General features: G+C 49.7%; 1 protein-coding gene across 3 annotated transcripts in view; it reads right to left on the bottom strand.

The window, feature by feature from the left end:
• Positions 1 to 17,265, bottom strand: part of NOX5 (NADPH oxidase 5) — a 129,912-nt gene that overhangs the window by 16,211 nt on the left and 96,436 nt on the right. For 2 of the 3 annotated variants that reach the window (XM_023220732.2, XM_023220730.1), the window contains exons 2-9: positions 16,759 to 16,882; positions 14,739 to 14,889; positions 11,177 to 11,387; positions 9,716 to 9,950; positions 7,511 to 7,664; positions 7,083 to 7,261; positions 5,804 to 5,986; positions 4,018 to 4,150 (exon numbers count right to left, since the gene is read on the bottom strand). In XM_023220732.2, coding sequence (XP_023076500.1) covers positions 4,018 to 4,150; positions 5,804 to 5,986; positions 7,083 to 7,261; positions 7,511 to 7,664; positions 9,716 to 9,950; positions 11,177 to 11,387; positions 14,739 to 14,889; positions 16,759 to 16,878 — 1,366 coding nt within the window. In that variant the 5' untranslated portion in view covers positions 16,879 to 16,882. Of the gene's footprint in view, positions 1 to 4,017; positions 4,151 to 5,803; positions 5,987 to 7,082; positions 7,262 to 7,510; positions 7,665 to 9,715; positions 9,951 to 11,176; positions 11,472 to 14,738; positions 14,890 to 16,758; positions 16,883 to 17,265 lie in introns of all 3 variants that reach the window. The other variant, XM_023220729.1, reaches the window with a different exon arrangement.

The raw sequence follows: 17,265 nt of genomic DNA, 5'->3' as shown, positions 1-17,265 counted from the left end.
AGCAAGAGAAGAGTGGGAGGGGAAAGGAGGTCCATAGTGACCGGCACCAGGGAGCAGGCCTCACCCCACCGGAGGGATTGGTGCTGGGCCTCAGACCTTCAAGTCCTGGTTTGAATGCCCTTCCTCAGGACCAAACTAGCAGCCACAGCCACAGGACTTGGATAGTTGATCTCTTTGGGACAGACCTTGAGATCTTTCTTGATGAAGTCAACCTGAGCTTAATAAGGGTACAGACTCCTATACCAAAGAAAGGATCAGAGCAGCTCACTAGGAATTTTCTAAAGGTGGGACCCTGCCACCTCCATCAGGCCAAGGTCTCACCAAAACAGGCCCTCCTGCTAGTCAATGGCTCTGCACACAGTAGGTGCTCAGTCCATGGTGGTACCAACTGCTTTCATGGTATCCATGCCTGGAATGTAATTACTAAGGTCCTCTGTTGAATGAATGACTTACGGAAATGTGGTGTGAGGTGATGTGACTCTTCTGCTGAGTGGTACCAAATAGAATCCACAACATCAGAGTGAGGAGGATGCAAGAGATCTCCTGCTTTGAGCCCTTGTCCTTGTCCTTTTCCTTTTTTTTTTTTTTTTTTTTTTTAAACCACGGATTCTTTTAGCAGTCCTGCAAAGGCAGTGGATAGTCTCCTTCTCAGAATAAGGGTCTAAATACATGAAACAGGGATGGCCAACCTTTTGGTTTCCCTGGGCCACACTGGAAGAAGAATTGTCTTGGGCCACACATAAAATACATTAACACTAACAACAGCTGATGAACTAAACAGGAAAAAAAAATCACACAAAAAAATCTCATCGTGTTTTAAGAAAGTTTACGAATTTGTGTTGGGCCACATTCAAAGCTGTCTTGGGCCACATGTGGCCCAAGGGCCACAGGTTGGACAAGCTTGACATAAAGTAATACACAGAGAAATTACATATGAATCCAGTTATAATTAGTTACCAAAATGTTAAAAAAAAAAAAAAAAATTTGTGACAGGAATCCATGTGTTTCTTTGTTAATACATGAATTAATGAGCTCTAGCAGGCCCCAACGAGCCCTGGGAATCAGAAGTAGTAGTGAGCATAAATACTCTTGAAGCATCGGCCGCAGCTGTAACATGATAGAAAGACATCCATGGTTTTCACCGTGAAAAAGTCAGAGGTATCATTAATGCTCCTGGGGTTTGTTACTCACATTTATCGTTGAAGAAAATGCTAAATTTCAGTTAGAGGTTAGTGAAAATAAAGACGTCCCATTCAAGTTGATGAAGGAATTCATGACCTGGTGTTACCGTGTATTTTACAGAGGCTTAGAGAGGTGCTTCGCCGTTTTATGAGGAGTGGATTGAAAAGTCAGGACTAGAGCTCAAGTTCTAGGATCCTAGCACCATCCACCTTTCTGAGGTTTCCTCCTTCAATGGGGCATCAGCGCCCTTAGGCGCTTGCATGCCTTGGCTACATAAATGTATCCTGAAGTGCCTCAAGCAATGACTCAGACCTAGGAGGCCTCTAAGAATGGTGGTTGAATTCATTCAGCCACAGTTGCTAAACTGAGTCCCACTCCTGAATCCAGTAAACAAGCTCTGTAAACAAAGTTGGTATATTTACCAGCCCCCTACATGAACCCTTTCAGCTCAGGGCAGGAGACTCTCCCAGGGTCCAAGGACAGGCAGATTCCAAACTGAGACCCAGAAGAAATCCCTTCAAGAAATGGTGAAGGTCGGGCTCCTGCCTGTAATCCCAGCACTTTGGGAAAGGCGGGTGGATCACCTGAGGTCAGGAGTTCAAGACCCAGCCTGGCCACCATGGTGAAATCCCGACTCTACTAAAAATACAAAAATACAAAAAAATTAGCCGTGCATGGTGGTGCATGCCTGTAATCCCAGCTACTCGGGAGGCTGAGGCAGGAGAACCCGGGAGGTAGAGGCTGCAGTGAACCGAGATCATGCCACTGCACTCCAGCTTGGGTGACAGAGTGAGACTCTAGAAAAAAAAAAGAACTGGTGAAATATAACAAGTTTGGAAAGTTAGGGGAGAAAAAGAATGGGTGAAATACATGACACACCCATATAATATTAATAATAGTCAATAACCACATTAGTATCCATACACTGGAATACCATGCAGGCACAAAAAGGAAAAGCTCTATCTTCACTGATATACAAAGATCTCCCTGACATACTACTGCTATGAAACACTGCCTCTAGTGTGAGCCCATGTATACAAAATCTCTCCATCTGGTTAGCCATGTAGATAGATAGAGAGAGAGAGCTGGAAGCCTATTCACCAAATAATTGGCAATGGTTTCCCTTGGATAAAATTATTTGAAGGATTCTCATTTTCTTTCTTTCTTTTTTTTTTTTTTTTTTTTTTTTTTTTTTGAGACGGAGTCTAGCTCTGCCGCCCAGGCTGGAGTGCAGTGGCCGGATCTCAGCTCACTGCAAGGCCCGCCTCCTGGGTTTACGCCATTCTCCTGCCTCAGCCTCCTGAGTAGCTGGGACTACAGGCGCCCGCCTCGTCGCCTGGCTAGTTTTTTGTAGTTTTTAGTAGAGACGGGGTTTCACCGTATTAGCCAGGATGGTCTCGATCTCCTGACCTCGTAATCCGCCCGTCTCGGCCTCCCAAAGTGCTGGGATTACAGGCTTGAGCCACCGCGCCCGGCCCGGATTCTCATTTTCTTCTGAACATATTTTGATATTGTCTGAGTTCTCTGAGAGCACAGACGTTCTTCACAAAGTAGAAAAGAAAAGGAAAAAAATCGGGAGAAAATAGCCTCACCCTCTCCAACCTCTACCTTTATTCCATGGTACATTGAGGGCACAATTCAGGTGATTCCAAGGTAGGGGGTATGCAGCCCCACATGTGGAAACCCTGGCCTTGGGTCTACATTGTGAGCTGAAGGATCTGGGCCAGGGGTCCTGCTGGGCTGGGTCTGGGAGGCATCCTGAGTGACACTAAAGCTTGTAACCAGGGTGAGTCAGAGAACCCCCAGCACGCAGGGCCAGGTAACCCTCATGAGGCCAAGCAAGGGTCTTACTGTAATAGGTCACTCAAGGCCTTCCCTGTTGGAAATGTCAGTGCAAGCCACCCTTGCCATACTTGGAGGCACCTCTCATGGTGGGAAGGCCAATCACTGGCCTGGCCAGAAGGGCAGGGGTCCAGGTGGCAGCTCCAAAAACAGGCTGGGACTGGAAGGAAGGCACGTGCATGGGTGAGAGTCAGAGGACAACTGAGCAAAAGCATCAGCTGAACTGTTCTGTGCGTGCTGGGGACCCAAAAAGCAGTGGGAATGGTTCAGGGCTGGAGGAGAAGGGTGTGAGGGATTCTGCTGCCTTGGGGCTCTATAAGGCCCAAGTCCAGGTGGGAGTAGGGAAACCTGGTCTCCCATCACAGCCCTCTTAAAAACGCCTATATCCTCTCCTGAGCCAGCTACTCCTCTGCTTAAGAACCATTCATGGCTCCCAGTTGGCTGCTCCATCCATCTGGATTCCAACTTTGCTTCTGAAATCCTCCTTAGTCCCATCCTAGCTCTAACTGGCTTTGCCAGCAACATCACCTGCCTTTCATGCTCTTTTTCTCTTTCTGTATGTCCCTCCCTTCCTTCCTTGCTACTCTACCTGCCCACCCACCCCCTCCCCATAGCTCTAGCTATAGGAGACTCTTCTGAGTCTCCAGGCGCTCATGTTTTCACTTCTGCTTTTCCCTCTGCCTCCTCCCCATCTCCTTCCCTATCTGGTAAACTCCTACTAGCCATTCAAAGTCCAGCTGAATGTCCCTGTGTCTGCAAAGGCTTCTCCCTACCAAGCCAGGCCCTCCCTGTAAGACTTCAGTGCAACTGGTACAGCCCTTGCCATGCCAATCGGTGTCTGCATGCCGGCTCCCACTTCAAAGAGAGCTTTTTGAGGCTGACTTTGTGTTTCTGGCCTTGTTCAGTGCTGTGTTCCGAGTTCCCAGCCTGTACTTGGCCCACAACGGGAGCTCAGTGACTATGTGCAGAGTGACTGGAGAAGGTCGCCATTACCTTTCTGCTCAGGAGCACTGCTGATGGTGAAGGGGTGCCACTCATAGCGAGCGATGGTGGGGATGTTCAGATACAAGTAGTCACCAGGTCTATAGTGAAAAAAAGGGGGCCGCTTGATGAGGAGATGAGTGACCTGGGAAAGAGGAAGGAGATCAGTATCATTCCTGCAGGCCCAAAGCCACCAGGGGCTCCAGGATAAGAGGGCAGAGGCTGGGCTGCCCTCCTCTTCCATAAAACAGGCATGCCCCGAGACACGACACTCTTCTGTGCTTCTGAGTGGGGGCCCACCTCAGCAGCCAACCTGCCGATCTGGAAGTGGGCAACAATCCCAGAGGGGGCAGCCAGGCTGCGTCTGAAGCGGGGCCCCTGGTTTTACCCTGCTTCTCAGGGTGTGAGCACTGCTTTTTAGCGGACCCTCTGTGGCGTGTCCCTGTGATGCCTCCCTGGCTGCTCCAGCCCTTTCTTGGAACTTCGGCCAGTGCTTGGCCAGCATTCCAACTACCAATGGGCACCTCTCCTTGGACAACAACATCCTTCCAGACAATTGCTTCGGAGCACTGTGCTATCTCTAGGCCTCACAGCAATTGTATGAGGCGGGTATTATCTTCTCTCTACTTTAGGGAGGAGAAGACGAGGCTCAGAGAGGTTAAATAACTTCCCAAGTCCACCGGGTAAGAAACCGTGGGATCTGAATGCAGCTGAGGCTGTTGGATGCCAGAGCCTAGACACACAACACAGCCTCATTCTTCAGCCTCCCAGGTCCTCCAACGCAGTGTGTCCAGAGCTGAGCCCACCTAGAACTGCCTTCCTTTTCTCCATAGATGATACCACTCAGACACCTGGGAGACGTCCTAGACTCCATCCTCTCTGTTGCCGCAAAACATAACCAGTTGCTTCTTGAGTCACTCTGTGATGTGCACCTGCCTACATCCCATGGCCACTGCCTCAGTGTCAAGGCCCTCATGAAACTCTCATCTTCGTATTTGCAAGAACCTCCCCACAAGCCCCCTCTAAGTCACCTTCCACAGAGCAACTAAAGATATCTAACTAGAGTATAAATGGTCCCAGCTTAATACCACCATCTCCTCCCAGCATGCTCAGGGGTTCCCCATGGCCTGTGGGGTGGGTCTCCCAGCTCAGGAGGCCCTTCATGAGCAGGCCTTACTCACCTCTCTGGCTTCCTCCTGGAAACTTGGCTCCAGCTATGCCGAATTACCTGTGGTCCCCCAAGCACAGTATACCCTTTCACAATTCTGTGTCTTTACCATGCGGGTCCTCCTGCCAGCAATACCCTTCCTTGTCTTCTCTATCCAACAAACTTCTATTCATCCCTCAAAACCCTGATATGGCATCTTCTCCCTTATTCTGAAGCTTTCTCTGACCTCCCAAAGACAAAGGGTTTAATACCTCCAGCAATACAGCCCTGCACTGTAGTGAAAGGGCTGGCTCCCCTAGAAAGCAGGACAGTGCAAAACCTTCTCTGTTTCTCTGTAACCTAGTTCAGGGCCTGGTACCCTGTAGGCACTAATGCTTACTGAGCTGAAGGAGAATGTTCTCCCCAAAACTGGATTTTAGAGGTGTGTTGCCTGCCCTGCCATTCACCTTCCTAAAGTCTCCCTCCTGGAGGGCTGGACTGAGTCTTCCATTTTGCTTGTCTCCTCCATAGCAACGGGGCTGCAGCTACACTATTCCCTATTTCCTTGGGGGTCTGATGGGGTACCCAACTGTTCTACCCCACAAACTGTCCCTTGGATGAGTTGGAAAGGCTCCCCCCCGCCCTTTGTACCTTGGAGGGGAGGAGATTGACTTCCATGATGCACACGGCTGCCATGCGGGACACTGCCAGTCCAATGGCCTTCTCCAGGAAAAACAAGATTCCAGGAACCAGCAGCCACTTCCAGAAGTTGGGCCCATGAAGGATGAGCAGAAGCCACACGAGGAGGTAGGACAGGTGAGTCCAATAGAACACCTGTGGGGGTAGAGGGGCAGTAAACTTCCAGAACTCAAGGCCTGGGGGGTGGAACAGAGCCAGAACTCAGGGTTATCCGCAAAGCCAGGACAGTGCCCAGAGCCTTGACTCTCTCCCGGGAATGGAGTTGGGTAAGAGGTTGGGGTTAGGAAGCTTATTTTTCTGGGGGCTTGGCCAAAGGAGGCTGTAAGGGAAGATTCCTGATACCAGAGGCAAACATCTGAAATATCTGCCTGGGGAGGTTCTGGGCAGAGTGGAGTGCCCCCACAGGGATCATGAGTGTCAGCATCCCTATATCCCTACCCCCTGACCCACTCCCAGAAGGAAGAAAGGAAAGACAGCAGTGGCTTCCTAGGAGTGGAGAAGAAATAGCAGAAGACAATTTTAGCACCCGCTAAAGCTTTGGGATCTTGGGCAATTTCATTACTTTTCTGCGCGTCAAATTCCTCATCGGTCAAATGAGGATTCTGATTCCTACTTCAAAGGCTTGTTGCTGGCCCAGAGTAGGTAGGTGCTCAGTACATATCTATTTCTGATGTGGCCAGGCCAGGAGACAGTCAAGCTCTCCAAACCAAGTCCTCTGTGACTTTCTGCATCTGGAGGACGCTGGAGAGACAGAGGCGAAGATGGAACTAACAGTTTCAGAGCACCTGTGTGCTAGGTATGTAGTTAGTGGTTTTACATGTATTATCGCCTATAATTCCTAAAATAACATAGAGAATTACACCTCCATTTTACAGATGAGAGAACTGAGGCTTGGAAAGGTTGAGTGACCAGTAAGCAGTGGAGTGGGGATTCAAAACTTGCCGAGCCTATTGTCCATCCCCTCCCTGTGCTGTTTTAAGCCCACTTATTCCAAATAGGCTAAAGGGATAAGCCCGTAAAGAGGCAGACTCCTCCACAGCAAAACTACACTTGGCAGACATAAACCACAGTCCAATGGCAGAACCCAGCGGCAGGTCCCAAATCACATGCAAGTAATAGGCAGACCAGCTTGGGACTTTCCTGGGCTCTGCAGTAAATCAGAGGGGACATGGAAAGAAATGAAAGTAGAACCCTGGCCTTGGGGGAAGCAAAAGGGCAGGGACTGCGGCACCTCAAAGTGGCCACTTCTGCGGACGCAGGAACTGGAGCAGATGAACATGAGGAGAAGGAGCAGCAGCAGAGCGACACCCGTCGGGGAGGCCGAACCGTGTACCCAGCCAATGCCAGGCCGCGTGGTGAGCAGCAGCTCCCAGAACTGGAAAGGGCTAGCCTCCACCTGAGCCTGGAGCACTGAAAACAAGCTTGGAAAGGTTGAGTGACCGCAAGACCAGTTCTTCCCACTCCTCCTTCCCTTTGGAATCCCCACCCTGCACCATCAGATACTAGCACAGGCAGAAACTTTTGTCCAGAGCGTTGGCTTATTCAGGGCACCCCTTCTCTGCCCTTTGGGCAGGCAGTACACACAGGGGCTGGGCCCCGCATTCTGGGCTTGAGGCTGCTCAAGCTCCCCCCCGACCCAACCCTGCCCAGATCACTCACCAAAGTTCACAATGTGGGCCACGGTGTGCACGAGGGACAGCCCCACCACCACGTAGCCCATAAGCTGGTGGAACTGGATGTTCTGGTCCAGTGGTAGGACTTGAGCCAGCCACGTGGCCCGCAGCCAGGTGAGGCAGCGTCTGAGCATCAGCACCTGGCCAGGCAGAGTGGGAGACAGCCCTGCCTCACTCTCTGTCTGTCTTGTCCTCTTTTCCCAGCCACCTCCCTGCATCCTCCTGAGCTAGCTGTGCTTTCTGAACAGGACACTCAGCAAACTCCCCTGCCCCCATGCCTTGCTGCTTCCCTGGATTCACACCTGGGACTGCTAGAGGAGAGTCTCCAGAATTGCGGTGGGAAGAGAAAGTTACAGAATGTCTATTTGTATTAATTTTTATCTAAACACATGAGAAACATCTATGCTTTCACTAATATTTAATACATGGGCCAGGCACAGTGGCTCTCTCCACTAATCCCAGCACTTTGGAAGGCTGAGGCAGTAGGATCACTGGAGCCTAGGAGTTTGAGACCAGCCTGGGCAACACAGCGAGACCCGTCTCTATAGAAAAAGAAATTGTTTAATTAGCTGGGCAGGGTGGCACGCACCTGTAATCCTAGCTACTTAGGGGGCTGAGGCAGGAGGATTGCTTGAGCCCAGGTGTTTGAGGTTACAGCAACCTATGACCACTCTACTGCACTCCAGCCTGGGTGAGAGAGAGAGACCTTGTCTCAAATAAATAAAATATCTCTGTTGACTTGGTGTCCTCATTTAGTCCATATGTCAGATGGGCACATGCCGTGTTAGTTCTCGAGGTGCCTTGCAGGAGGACCAGACTTTCCCAAAAGCAGAGTGGTTGACCAGGGTTCTCTCATTGCTCATTTGCTTTCAGTATATCTATGTTTGCCAAGGATGTGGACTTGTAGGGTACAGTATTTGACTTTACCGAAACTAAGCTAACTACCCCTCACAGGAAGGACAAGTACCTTTAAAAGTTTCCCAGCAGAGAAACCACAGATTAACAGTTGTGCTAGTAATGCAAGAGCAAATGACCAAGAAAATAAATCACACGTCTCCCACTCCTGGAATGAAGTCTTTGTCAGCTCGTCGAGCTGTTAACACAAAACCCACTCTAGGGATAGGTACCCCATTTTGCAAGATGTGATTATTACACATTGTATGTATCAAAACATCCCATGTATCAAAACATCCCATGTACCCCATAAATATCTACACCTACTATGTGCCCACAAAAATTAAAATTAGAAATTAAAAATAACAAAAATAAATTTAAAATAAAACCTATAAAACCCACTCTAACGAGAAGCTGATATCCAGAAGCGTGTCTGAGCTAGAGATGGGCATCCCTGCTCATCAGTGATGAATCTTCCCCTGTAGTTACTTTCTGCCATTAGTCTATTAGCTAATGATAATAGGGCATGCATATAAGCATATGTTTTGTTTTAATGGTAGGAGTTGTGTGATCAAAAACTCTTAGAGGTCAGGCGTGGTGGCTCATGCCTGTAATCCCAGCAGTTTGGGAGGCCGAGGAGGGTGGATCACCTGAGGTCAGGAGTTCGAGACCAGCCTGGCCAAAATGGTGAAACCCCATCCTACTAAAAATATAAAAATTAGCCGGGTGCAGCGGCGGTCACCTGTAATCTCAGCTACTGGGGAGGCTGAGGCAGGAGAATCGCTTGAACCTGGGAGGCAGAGGTTGCAGCAAGCTGAGATTGCGCCATTGCAGCTGGGAGACAAGAGCAAAGCTCCGTCTCAAAAACAAAAAACAAAAACAAAACAAAAAAAAAAAAACAACACCTCTTAGAGACCTCATCCAGGAGCCAGAGAACCACATTCCAACTCCATTGTCTGGTATTCAAGGCTTCTTCTAGGATTTCCTCTTGAAGGCGGACCTGCACTGGGGTCTACCACAGGGGAATTGTGAAGATCAAATGGAGCATGCTCAGCACCCTGCCTGGTACATAGTGCACAAAATTGCCAGCTATGTTATTATTTACTAACTGTGTGACTGTGGACAAGGTACTGTCCCTCTCTGGGCGGCATCCTCCACCTCTGGGCGTTGGCCCAGCTGATTTCTAAGGTGTCTCCCAGCCCTGGCATTTCAGGTGTCCTCTGTGGGTCGCTCTGTCTAGAAGGAGCCCACTTCGGCTCCTAACATTTTCAGAGCACTGTATGCTGGCAGAGCCTACCGCGATGAAGCTGCAGTCGAAGTTGAGGCACTGGCCGCAGCCCTTGGCCACCATGACGCTGGCGCCGAGGTGACTGTGCGCGCCGGCTGCCAGCGCGAAGAGCAGCACGTGGAGGCCTGCATAGGCGGCCAGGCAGAACAGGTGACTGCGGTGGTTGTGCCAGTAGGCGCGGGTCAGCTGGCGCGGCCGGTGCGGGCGTGGGCGGGGGGTGGGGGCCACCAGCCAGTGGGCAGCGCTGTGAAAGAGAGGCGGGCTCCGCTCAGAGGGGAGCGGTGGGGCGGGGACCACCCATGTCTAAACTTAAAGACCCCCTCCAGCTGTGGCAGACCAAGTCTGGCGAGCAGGCCGGCTTTCTTCACACCAGGAATCAGAGAGGTCAAGTGGCTTGGTCACAGTCGCACAGCTCCGTGGTGTTGAAAGGGGACTCCGGTCTGCCTAATGCCACAACCGCGGCTATTTTTATTACTTCTCTTTACTTTCCAATTTTAAAAGAGGCAATCGAAAAGGATGGAAGAATCTGAGATAAGTTTTGGTAAGTAAGCCCCAAGAAAGTTAATATGCTGGTGCCCAGCGCGGGGGCTCACGTCTGTAATCTCAACACTTTGGGAACCCAAGGCGGGCGGATCACCTGAGGTCAGGAGTTCGAGACCAGCCTGGCCAACATGGCGAAACCCCGTCTCTACTAAAAATATAAAAACTAGCCGGGCGTGGTGGCTGGCGCCTGTAATCCCAGCTACTAGGGAGGCTGAGGCAGGAGAATCGCTTGAACCCAGGAGGCAGAGGTTGCAGTGAGCTGAGATCATGCCACTGCACTCCAGCCTGGGCAACAGAGTGAGACTTAGTCTCAGAAAAAAAAAAAGAAGAAGAAGAAGTTAATACACAGGAAGAGTGAACTACAAAACCGGCTCTATTCAGAGCCTGGATTCGGACAGACTTGGGTCTTGTTGTTACACTCTTATTTTCTCCACAGCACTTGTTAATTTTGTGCTTCTCTAGTTTATGTGTTTATTTATTGGTGTGAATGACCTTCTCTCCGCCTGGAACGGAGTCCTAGCAGGGTGGAGACCTCATTCACTGCATTATTCAGAACAGTGCCCGGGCATAGAGGTTGCTTAAACATTTATTGCATAAATAACTACCTTTGTTAATTATTTGTGTGATCCTAGGCAACTTACTTCAGGCGAAGTAACTTCCTTTTTAAAATGAGTATTGCTATAAAATGCACTGGTACATGCAAAAGTGCTCAGCACACAGTAGGTGCCTCATACCGTGAGTTGATACTGCAGACTCTGCAGGAAGTGGAGGCAATGAAGATAGCTGCCCTGCAGGACACTCAAGAGTGGGTTAAACTGGGGAGTGGAGGGGCGGGGCGGGGCGGATCCGCGGTGAGTTCCTGCCACACTTCCGACCAGGAGTCTAACGCTGCCGCGGACAGTGCCAATGCCAGAGACCCGGCCGTACCTGATGGTCAGGTTCTCCATGACTCCGGGGAAGCGCTGCAGCTCGTCCTGGAGCTCCTCGAAGGTGATGGCCCCGTTGCCGTCCTTGTCGGCCGATTCGAAGAGCGCCAGCGTCAGCTGGTCCAGCTTCTCGTCGGGCAGCGAGATGGCGCTCTCGCGCAGGCACGACTGCAGCACAGTACGCAGCTCATCCGGGTCAATAGAGCCGCTGCCTGTCCCGAGTGGGGATGAAGCCGCGTGGGAGCCTGCCCCAGCACCCCACTCTGTACCTGCAGATGCCCCCTGCCATGCACACACTGCAAGAAGTGGTGGGCCTCTTCTGTTTACCCACCTCCAGCTTTCTGCCCATCAGCTCTCCTTGCGGGTATAGACCATGCAACTGAAGGACCAAATGCCACCCTCAGCTCAGAAACCTTCCATGGTTCCCGACTGCCTAGCTCAACAGCAATGGACGCCTGCCCACGGGTGGAGAATCTCTGGCTTCAGTGGATGCCTGTCTCCAGAATCTGTAGCTTCCTAAGTACTACTCAACTTCCAAGACCATCTGCCCAGAAAATACACCTGCTTACTTAATCTATGAGGGGCTGTGTGCCCACAGCCTCAATTATCCAAAGGCACACTGCATGTGGGTTAGTGCTGAGGGAGTGTGCCTTGTTCAACTTGGAGCGAATGCTCTGTTTATCATGTTGTCTTGAGAGGGGCCACAGCTATTCTGTGGCCATTCTAGTCCAGCTGTGTGGCCTTATGTAAACATGGGCGGTTGAAAGTGATGGGATAAGCCAGCCAAATCTACCAACAGAGATGAGATTTTTCCATTTTTATTTTATTCTTCCTGAGCAGCAGAGCCCGTGATTAATGATTTCTTGGCCTGCTTTGGATGTGGACACACCCAGTGTGGCATCCTGCTCCTGCCCCTCCTTAACTGTGCAATAGTGGGCTCTAAGTCCTCTGTGGTAGTGGACCTCACTTTGCTCATCTCTAAAATGAGAGCAATCATTTCTCCCTCTCAGAACTGGTTCAAGCAAACTAGATGATGGTAAAACACCTCATGCAGTATCTGGAAGACGGAAACTGCATATACATGGAAATTCTCATTAGTGTTGTGACTTTGGCCCAAGCCAAAGTCCATAATCACATTACGATGCAAAATCTATTAGAGTATATTATACCACTCTCCAGTCACATCTCCCGTTCTGCTTTCCTAGTGAAGAGCCACGATGGCAGCAGGTTTCTGGACTCATCCAGAGGACCAGTCTCCCCCTGGCCCCTTCATGGCCTCTTCTATCTGCTTTAATCTCTCTGTTGGCCAATTTCAAATCCAGGGTCATCCTTCACAATAATTCTCACGTACACAAAAATTCTCCTTCCTTCTCCCTGTAACCTTTCATTCTACTGACTCGAAGAATATCCCATCCCTGGGTGAAGCCAGCTACCTGCTTCCTGCCCTCCTGCATCAGGGCAGCAAAGTGAACATTGCTGAAGAAAAGCTTTTCAGAAGGCAGGTCCATCCCTGTGAATCCCTTGCTCAACACTTTTTGATGGCTCCCCATTGTGCATAAGTTAACTAATTTAACCTTCCTCTCAACCCCATGAGTATGAAATATTATTATCATAATTCCTATTTGATAAATAAATTGAGGTACAGAGAAGTTAAGCAACTTGTCTAAGATCATATAAGTGATGGAACTGAGATTTGAACTTAGGTAGCTTGTGCTTAGAGTCAAATACTACACGATGCTGCATTATACATACAGTGGAGTATAATGCAGCCACTAAAAATGACACTATAAGTACAGTGAGTTACCACTTCACACCCATTAGGATGGCTGTTATCAAAAAGCAGAATAGAAGGCCGAGCACAGTGGCTCACGCCTGTAATCTCGGCACTTTGGGAGGCCAAGGCAGGTGGATCACTTGAGGCCAGGAGTTTGAGACCAGCCTGGCCAACATAGTGAAACCCTGTTTCTACGAAAAATACAAAAATTAGTGGCCATGATGGCAGGCACCTGTAGTCCCAGCTACTCAGGAGACTGAGGCTGGAGAATCACTCGAACCTGGGAGGTGGAGGCTGCAATGAGCTGAAATCATGCCACTGCTCTCCAGCCTGGGTGACAAAGCGAGACGCCATCTCAGAAAAAAAAAAAAAAAATGCAGAAAATAAGTGTTAGCAAGAATGTGGAGAACTTGGACCACCTGTACATTACTGGTAGGAATGTAAAATAATGCAGCCACTGTGGAAAACAGTAAGGCAGTTCCTTAAAAAATTAAAAATAGAATTACCATGTCATCAAGCAATTCCCTTTCTGGATATATACCCAGAATAATTGAAAGCAGGAACTCAAACAGATATTTGTGCACCAATGTTCATAGCAGCATTAATCGCGATAGTTAAAAGGTGGAGACAGCCCAAATGTCCTCTAATTAGTGAATGGATAAACAAAATATGTCATATACCTACAATGGAATATTATTCAGCCTTAAAAAGGAATAAAATTCTGTCACATGCTATGACACGGATGAAGCTTGAAGATACTATACTAAGTGACATAAGCCAGATACAAAATGGTGAATATTGTATAATCCCACTTAGATGAGCTGCCTAGAGAAGTCAGATTCTTAGAGACAGAATGTATGAATAGAATGGTGGTTGCCAGGGACTAGGGGAGGAGGAATGGGGAATCAGTGTTCAGTGGGCACAGAGTTTCAATGGAAGGATGAAGAGGTTATGGAGATGGAGGGTGGTGATGGTTGTACAGGAATGTGAATGTATTTAAGGCCACTGACCTGTACACTTAAAAATGGTTAAGATGGCACATTTTACATTATGTATATTTTACCACGATAAAAATGATACTGTAAAGCAATATATTTTTACATTTCAAAATGTTCATTTTTGTAAGTGAAAAAAGGCAGTATGTATAGTATAATCCCATTTTGTTAAAAAAAAAAAAAAAGGTGTGTGGGGTGTGTATGTGCAACCAGTTAGAAGGCAATATAGCAAAATGTTACAGGTGATTTTTGTGTTCTTTCTTATACCACTCTGTATTGTCTCCAATGTTCATAGTGAGCTTATACTGTGATGAAAAGGAAAAAACAACAGATTTTTTTTTTTCAAACGTAGAAAAGAACAAAAGAAGGTTCTGGCCTCTGGTAAGTTGAATAGAAGGCATTTGTCTCCTGTGCCAGAGTACCCCCTTTTCTCCCCACTGCCCCAGAAAGGGAGGCAGGGATCAGACAGAGAGACTGGGAACTAGGGGAGAGATGAGAGGGAATGAAGTGTCAGCCTGGGTTTTGAAGACCCAGGAGGCCATGGCTTCTAAGAGGAATGGGAGGGTGCCAGAAACATCCCGCCAGCCCTGCTATAAGGTGGAGACCTCAGGAGCCCCAGGGAGCTCCCTTTCCCTCCTTGTAAGGGCTATGCCCTGAGAACCTGGAGAAACCAGTCCCAGGCTGGGCTCAGGAGGCCGGGATGGCACCCCCAGGCCTGCCAAGGTGAAATGGCCAGTTCTCACTGAGGCCTCCACTGCTCTCCCCACGAGCCCACACCCAGGAAGAGCCCTTACCATCGATGTCATACACCTGGAAGAGGAATTTGAGTTTGTCCATGGGGCTGCCGTGGATAAGCAGGGCCAGTGCCTCCTGCAGCTCCTGGAGGGTGATGGTGCCACTTCTATCGGAGTCAAACAGGGCAAAGAATCGCTCTGCAAAGAAGGACTGTGGGCGAGAAGGGTGGAAGACAGCACAGCTGTGGCCGCAGGGCCTGGACTTTGGATTCATTCACTATCTCCCTGTGTCTGGGGTGGTGGTGGGGGCTGCACCGTGGTGTGGGAATATTCAGGCAGGACTCAGGTGCCTGAACACCCATCCTGATCCGCTCTAGTGGAAGAGCTGTTCCGATCCCTGCAGTAAGGATGGGCTTGATTTGGGCTTCAGGCCCCCTTCAGGCACTGGGCTTTGTAATTTGTGTGGGCTTTTTGCCCCCTACATACAATCACCCCCACCAGCCTTTAAATCTCAGCCTCTGGGTGGCCCCTTAACCAACATGGGAAAGGGTCAGACAGAGGGTCCTCCTGCGGGCTCCTTCCAGCCCTGTCTCACCCCACTTGGGGTGAGTGCAAGGGATGAGTGAATCTGGGAAGGACTTACAGATTTCACTGGAAGATCTGAGTCCTTTCTTTTGCTTGTTCTTAAGGCTGCCTACATTTTATACTTAAGGCTTTTTCCTCTTTTTTTTTTTTTTTTTGAGACAGAGTCTCGCTCTGTCGCCCAGGCTGGAGTGCAGTGGCCGGATCTTGGCTCACTGCAAGCTCCGCCTCCTGGGTTCACACCATTCTCCTGCCTCAGCCTCCCAAGTAGCTGGGACTACAGGCGCCCGCCACCTCACCCGGCTAATTTTTTGTATTTTTTAGTAGAGACAGGGTTTCGCCATGTTAGCCAGGATGGTCTCGATCTCCTGACCTCATGATCCGCCCACCTCGGCCTCCCAAAGTGCTAGGATTACAGGCATGAGCTACCACGCCCAGCCAAGGCTTGTTCTGAATCACTGGTTCCCTCATTCATTCACTGAGTAGTCTTGTGCTGTGTAGCCTCTGCCTGCCAGGCCTGGTGTTAGACCCTGGGAGCACAGAAATTAAGAAGACAGGCTTGGATGGGTGTCCCAAAGATGCTGTGTCCTGGGATGCTCCCCTCAAGGCAGGGGGAGGACCCTGTGGAGCTCTAGTGTCTGACTTAATAAAACCATGAGGGGCTCACAAGTATGAGGTATAGGCCGAAGGCTGCTGTGGACTGACAACTTTGCCTTGGCTTTCTTCTTCATCCCCAGAATCCCTGGGTAGTACTTTTATCAGTCTCTACCATCCCGAATGCTCTTTGTCTTAAGATGTTTTACACCCTCCCATTTGGATGAGATTATCTCATTAGGCAGAATGGGATTTTTTTCCTTCTTCATATTTGCTGTGGGAGGAGGCGTGGCATTAGAATTCTGAGTAGTATCCCCAAGACCAGCAGGGGAGGGTCCTTCTGATTCAAGCAGGGCATTCAGATGCTCATCAGCTAGTCCCTGTCAAGGACCAGGCCACGATTCAATGCCAGTCTCGAGGACAGCTGGGAGAGGCTGGCGTTTTAGGCTCAGTCCTCCCTTCTCTACTGATGTCTCCTGTGTGTCAGGGCATGCAGGCTGTGTGAGGTTGGCAGGGTAGCTGTGGAGCCTGGAGGACTGGGAACAGTGTGCCACGGCAGACAGAGCTTTAATGGTTATAGACCATTGATAAGCTTATCTTGAGAGGAAACTTAAGTCAGAGCATCCGCTCTGCCCATGAGCCTAGTGGAAATTGTGAGGTTAATCATAATGCTTAAGATTTGACAAGCTACTGACTTCCAACTTCATGTGTTGTTTCAAAGACCCCGGAGGCTGTGGCTTCTAAGAGGAATGGGAGGGTGCCAGAAACATCCCGCCAGCCCTGCTACAAGGTGGAGACCTCAAGAACCCCAGGGAGCTCCCTTTCCCTCCTTGTAAGGGCTATGCCCTGAGAACCAGGGCACATAACAATAAATGCAGGGCTTCCGCCTTGGTCCAACACTTGCCTCTTTCACATGCAGAGCTGATTTGAATTCTTGCAGGCTGATCTCCCCATCTTCTCCTGCAATGGTCTTAAACTGCTGAGTCACCCACCGGAGCCACCTGGCATGCTCCTTGGCACTCATGGTGCTGGGAGGCAAAGGAAACAGGTTTATGGGCTTGGGGTGGCCAAAGCTTCATGAGGTCTCATGGTGGTCCCAGGGCCTCCGCCTTGCTCTAATTAGGGCCCTGCGCCTCTCCGAGTTGAATTGGGTCCATCAGTTCTGGCTGTGGATTGGAGCTTCCCACAGCCGTTTCTCCTCCTCTCTAAACCTCAGTCTCTTCCTCTTATCCTGAGTTGGCTGGCCCAGGCTTGCTTCTCTTTAGGTTCTGAAATGACAGGGCCCGAGTGAGGTGGACCCACACTGTGGGGATCAGGTCAGAGAGTGGCATGCTGCGACTGTGTTAATTAACATCATGACAACAATGACTTTCCATCTTGCATTTACACAGATCTTTACGGCTTTCCAAAT

This window comes from Piliocolobus tephrosceles, chromosome 6 (assembly GCF_002776525.5).
Source record: "Piliocolobus tephrosceles isolate RC106 chromosome 6, ASM277652v3, whole genome shotgun sequence".
Lineage (NCBI taxonomy): Eukaryota > Metazoa > Chordata > Mammalia > Primates > Cercopithecidae > Piliocolobus > Piliocolobus tephrosceles.
The sequence above is the reverse complement of the archived record's forward strand: the minus strand, read 5'-3'. Positions and strand labels throughout refer to the sequence as shown.